Raw genomic sequence first — 5,948 nt, 5'->3', positions numbered from 1 at the left:
CCTTCCTTCCTTCCTTCCTTCCCTCCTTCCTTCCTTCCTTCCTTCCTTCCTCCCTCCCTCCTTCCCTCCCTGCCTCCCTCTGTCCCTCCCTTTCACTTCGGGGCGAGAGCCCACGTTCTGATCTTCCTAAGAGCTCGCAGCCGCCGCCCCCCCGGGACGAGCCCGTCAGAGCTTTACGTCCGTTGTCTCTTTTTCGAGTTCCCGTTTCAGACGAACCGAACATCTAGGGAGGCGCCGAGCACCCCGGGCGAACCTCCGATCCCCCCGCGGGATCACCGCCCGTCCGGCCACTAAGACGCAGAGCCAAAGCCGCCCTGGCATGTGCCGTCCGCTCCCTCGTGCGCGTGGACTGTCTCGGGGACGAGAATGTGCCCGACTCCATGCCGTACCCCAGACGCGTGTAGGTTTCCTCCATCCTCCACGCACGGACGGACGGACGCTCAGAGCATCGTGGGGACGCGCCGGTAGCTTCAGGAAAGGAAGACAAATGCCGACGTCGCCCTTTGCAATTCAACGGTGCGGGAAGCTGTGGGGCGGGCGGCTCCCGCGTGAGAACGAGCTTCGTCCCCGCCCAGTGCGTTTCTGCCGCTGGACGGGGCCGCGGGGCGGAGCGGGGGCCACCGCCGTGCTCCCTGCCACGTCCTGGACCTTTGACCCCGCCGATCGGACCTGAGCCCTCGGATTCTACTGGCCGTCGATGTTCGTGGTGCATTGATCATTCTGTTTTCCCCAAAGGAGTTCCTAAGTCTCTCTCTCTCTTTCTGTCTCTCTCTCTAGTTTTTACAAATAAGTGAACTTCTCGGTCTCCAGGGAGGCAGAGAATCCACGTGTTTAGGAATAACCTAAACATGTCATGACTTGATCACGTCGACATCGGGTGAGCGGTGGGGGGCAGTGGCGTCTCGTTGGGCCCCGAGAATTCCTGCATCCTGGCGTAGCTCCTACCAGCACCGAACCGACATTGGCTGTTTTTCCAGCTTCCACATCTGGTCCCGTCCTCTCTGGGCATAGAAGTGCGTCTCGTTATCTTGATCTCGTGCTGCGGTGGAGCGTGCAGGGTGGTGATTTTGAGGCTGAGTTTCGTGTTTCGGGGTTAGGATGGGCGGCGAATGGGGGCGTAGGTGGAGAATTCTCAATGCTGTCCCTCCCTGCGGCTGCGGTCACCTCCACCTGCCAGCTTCATGGCCGTGACAGCAGTCACGTGACGGCCCTGCACCTCGCTGCAGGGTGTGTCTACAGGTCTCTCGGTTTAGATCCAGTGAAGCCTGTGAGCCCGGGGCTGAGTCTGCACAGAATCTCTCTGTGCCTTCAAGAATCAGTCCTCCGTGTGACCCGAAGGTTGGGCCGTGCTGGTCAGCGTCCCCGTGGCCTAGACGTGGCCCCAAACGCGTGTTGCACATACGCACAAATGTCCCCCACCCCCGGCTGAAGCCACAGTTGCTGTCCTTAATCAGATAGCCACACACAGTTCCTAGACCCTCCCCTGTCCCCCCCCCCGCCCCAAATAAAGCATGTGACTGGCTTTAATTATTCTGATATACGTGCCTGGCCTTTTAAGTCTTTAGGGCTGAAGCATGTGGCATGGGCGGCCACCCTCCTGGAGCCCGTCATTCCGTTTGGGGCACACGGTGTTGGGGACAGGTGCTGGCATCTGTAGTTTGCAGAAGTGTCCTCGTGCTTCCTCCTTCTGGAAAGTGTGGGCCTCGTCCGGGCCGTGGGAGCTGCGGCCAAACACGGTCCCCCCGGGCCGGAGTTGGGGGGTTTTGGAGAAGCCCCGTGGTGACCGGGCTGCCCCGTAAGCACGGCTCACGGAGCACACGGAGGGTTTCAGGCCGTGGCCGTTGCCCTTCAATGTGCTGAGCGTCGAGAACCCACTTCCTGCCCCGGCGGGAACACCGGTGACATCTGTGGTCGCCGCCGTGCGAGGCCTTCACGGGTCCCTCCAAACCGTCTCCTCTTGGGCTGCCTTTTTTTCCTGTTTTTTGAATGTTTGAAGCCAGGCGCCTTCACGGGGGTCTCCGTTCGCGGTGGCGGGAGGGGGTGCCGGGCGAGGAACATTCATCACACAGGGGGGACGTCGGGGCGCATGAGCTCCACACTGACCGGGGCGCTGTCCTCTGCTTGCTTTCAGCGGACCAGGGCGAGATGAACATGGAAAACCATCGCGGCACCAACGCGGAGCCACCCGGTGGGTGAGCAGGGGCGGCGACGGACGGCTGGCCTCGCGGTGCCCCCTGTCCGGCCTCCCCGTCCGCACCGGCCGCGCGCTGTCGAGGCCCCGGGGTCTTTTATCTCCCGTGGCTTTCGAGGGGGTTCGCGCAGGAGACGGTGTTTAAGCTTCCCAGGGCTCGAGGCCTCTCGTGAGACCTATGTAGGCCTAAGACTGTCTTGAAAATGCCGGTCACGGTCACTTTCCCAGTGCCCCGCTGATGCACAGCCCGGATGTCGGCAGCTGGCCGCCGTCCAGCAAAGATCCACGTGCGTCTTTAGGGACACAATGTTGTGTCACGTTTCGGGGTTACTTTGACAAAGCTCTCCTTCTCCCAGGCAAAGCCAGGGCAACAGGAAATTGTTTAAATCATGGAAACTATTCAGATCTCAAGAGAGGAATTTTACGATTAGGGCTGCTTTTGAAGATGGTGGGGAAAAAATTGTGTGCACGTATATGTGCGTGTGTCTTTCTTGTATTTATGTATATGTTAGGAGCTGCCCATTTCCCCCAAACAGGCGACATTTATTTGAGTGACACGCCTATGGAATGGAAAACATTTTAAAGGAAATATTAAAGTATTTAGAATTCTAAGAATGGCCACTTTTAGAAAGTTAGTGTTCACTGCTCTTTGAAACTGAAGAAAGATCTTTAAAATGACCTATCGTCTTTAACCGGCCAAAGTGCAAAACTGATCTCTAAAAAGTAAATGAACCGATCAGAAAATCTTAGCCCCGAACCATTCTAAATGCACGAAAACCGACGACCCTCACGAGACAATAATCTCTTCCGACGTGGGGTCTGTCACAGCGATTTTTTTTTTACTCTCAGAGAAGCCTCGAGTAGGAAACGCCCTCCTTCGCTTTCTTTCTGAGTTTCCGGAAGTGTTTATTTTTTAATCCCGACAACTGCATCGCACGGTCAGGTGGATTGATTTTTTTATTTGTTTTTCTAGCCGGTTAGGTTTTCCGGTCCCCGAGCCGTTTGGGGCCCATTTATTTATCTTACGTAGAAACAGAGTCCGCGCTTCTGGTACGCGGAAGGAGTGGGGGTTCGCGGGCGCGCCGGGGGACCCGGGGACGCCTCGTGCAATCTCGTCTCGTCTCTCTGTCCTTGGCAGTTCAACAGACTCTTCTGGAGAAATAGCAGGTGCGCAGGCGAAACAGCCGTGGACTCAGAGCAGGACGACAAGGCTGGCCGGCTGCGCCTCCGCCTCCGAAGAATGCCCGCGGGTGGGCAGAGCCCGCCACGCCCGGACCGGCTCCGCCTGGACCGGCTCCGCCTGCACCGGCCCCACCTGGAACAGCCCCGCCTGGAACAGCCCCGCCTCGCCCTGCCTTTGCTCAAGCTGGATTCTGCCCTTTAACCTTCAGATGTGGTTTGCTTGTCCCCGCGCTGGGAAGGTGGTAAGGACTCGATGGGTTCTGTAGCCATCCAGAGGGGAGTCGCAGTCACTCCCTCCGAGGCCCTTAGAGGTCCCCCCGTGATGCGAAAACCCAACCATCCCAAAGTCCCCGTCCTTCACATGTCACAAAGCCTGAGCCGTTTACCAGTGACAGGCCAACTGAACACGTCTGAAACCTGCCTCGCGTTGATACTTTTGCAAAGTGAGACGAGCCTTCCATGAGTCTCCTCCAAATTTCTTTTGGTTTGTTAGGATATTTTTACACCAGACGAAGAGTCATAATAAAAAAATAGAAACCATGTGCTTTTTACCGACCTGCTTTCAAAGAAGGCTCTGCCGCGGGAGCTTTGGATCCCAAGGCGCCTTTTCTGGGGCTGCACGACAGGTGATCACCCAAGTGCTCGCTCATCATCCCGGGGTTCACTTTCTTGGCCCTTTTGCTGTCACTTGTCACATTTGGGACAAGTACTGAGCATTCAGATACTCCCCTGTGTCAGATACTCCCCTGCACCAGATAATCCCCTACACCAGATACTTCCCTGCATCAGGTACTCCCCTGCATTCAGATACTCCCCGGTACCAGATACTCGTCTGCATCAGATACTCCCCTGCTCCAGATGCTCCCTGCATTCAGATACTCCGCTGCACTAGATAATCCCTGCATTTAGATATTTCCCTGCATTAAGATACTCCCTGCACTCAAATACTCCCCTGAATCAGATACTCCCCTGCTCCAGATGCTCCCTGCATCAGATACTCCTTGCATTCAGATACTCCCCTGTGCCAGACACTCCCCTTCGTTCTTCCGTGGGGGTGGATGTTACAAATTTGTCGAGCGTCTGCACCATCTCGACAAAACGTTTTCACTGCCTCGGTGTGAGGGTTCGCTGTCCCTGAGGGGTGAAATCCCCGAGCGGCAGAGAACCCCTGCATCTCACGGCTCACAGGACCGAAGGCAGACACCTCCTCCTGTAATCGGGCAGGACCGCCCCCCATCGGAGGCATTTTCCCATCTGGGCAGCGCACGTCCTGTGAGGCTGGCGTAGACACGCTCGGGGAGGGCTTTGCTGACAGTTTCGTGTCCATCCGAACACTGTCGGCGGTCGATGTTGTGGACGGGGTAGCCCTCACCCACACGCCTGTCTCCAGCAGCACGTGGCCGGTTTTCACGTCCCTCCTCCGGCCCAGGCGTGCTAACAACGCTCCTGGCACCACCGGGTGTTCTTTTGAGGGGGATACTTAATCTCACCGCCGATCGCGTCGGGAAGAGCCCCTGCTTCTCAGCAAAGCCAGAGGTCACGCGAGTCTCTCCCCGTTCGAAGGTGGGGCGTTATCACACCCGTGTGGCCAGCCGCCACGAGCCACCAGGTTGGAGGAAAGGGTCGGGTTGGAGGCGTCCATGGTCTCTGGGTCTTTCCCACCCTGGAGCTCGCCAACACCGCCGGGAGTTTGCAGGGCGGGCGTCGGAGGCGGCCCCCCTCCCGTAGACGACTCCACCCCCATCCTTCCACTGCGCTGGCTCCGTTTGTCTGCACGCGTCCAGAGCTTCACTCCCAAGGTAGCAACAGGGACCGACATGTGGCTCTCTCGGCATTTCGGTTACCCTTAGGGTAATGACTTCCGAGTCCGTGAAACAAGGTAAAAGAATCTTGGAGACGCCCTGGGTATGTGCCCTAGCTTCACGCAACAAACACCTACTGTGCGCCACTGTGCTCCGCGTGTGTATTGACATTCTGGGTTCTAGAGTATGTAACAGACATCGCGCACATCTCTGTCATCCATCAGGTGACACGGTCGACCAGTGCCCAAGGGCTGGGGTTAGCCCACAAACCTGAGTCCCATTGCTGACCAGTAGATGGCACCTGGGATGCAAAGGTAGCAGAGAACATGTACCTTCCCCGCAAATCGGTCATTGAGGGGGGCCGTCGGGGGTCAGCCTGTGCACGCCCACTTGCTTTGTAATAATAACTTTACAATGCGTAAAAATCTCTTGTTGCCCTCTCAATAATGTTGACACTTTTATAAGCATCGCAACTGTACTCTAACCATACTGGTCTCTTTTACGTAAACAAGAGAATAGTGAAAGAATGCGTATTTTTTGAAAGTGTATGGAATTATGACTCGTTCAAAAATAAATCCATACGTTTTAAGAAACACGTCATCCAGGCTTGTTTTTTATGGAGGGGGCGTGTTCATTTTTCTAGACTCATGTTAACTTCACGTCGCGTAAAAAGACGTAGGACTTTACCCCAAACGTGCCTTTTGGAAAGTCAAGTTTCATTGAGGTGGTTTGTCACATCATTAAATATCTTGGCGAAAATATTGCGTTGCTTC

The 5,948-nt window shown here is 56.2% G+C and overlaps 1 protein-coding gene across 1 annotated transcript in view; it reads left to right on the top strand.

Moving 5' to 3' along the window:
* The window catches only part of LOC102898098 (CD99 antigen), a 47,612-nt gene extending 43,696 nt beyond the window's left edge, over positions 1–3,916 (top strand). The window contains exons 11-12 of the mRNA XM_015592699.2: positions 2,132–2,188; positions 3,330–3,916. Coding sequence (XP_015448185.2) covers positions 2,132–2,188; positions 3,330–3,355 — 83 coding nt within the window. The 3' untranslated portion in view covers positions 3,356–3,916. The remainder of the gene's footprint in view (positions 1–2,131; positions 2,189–3,329) is intronic.
* The last annotated feature ends 2,032 nt before the right edge of the window (positions 3,917–5,948 follow it).

The sequence above is a fragment of the Pteropus alecto genome, unplaced genomic scaffold (assembly GCF_000325575.1).
Source record: "Pteropus alecto unplaced genomic scaffold, ASM32557v1 scaffold96, whole genome shotgun sequence".
Taxonomy (NCBI): Eukaryota; Metazoa; Chordata; class Mammalia; order Chiroptera; family Pteropodidae; genus Pteropus; species Pteropus alecto.
The sequence above is the reverse complement of the archived record's forward strand: the minus strand, read 5'-3'. Positions and strand labels throughout refer to the sequence as shown.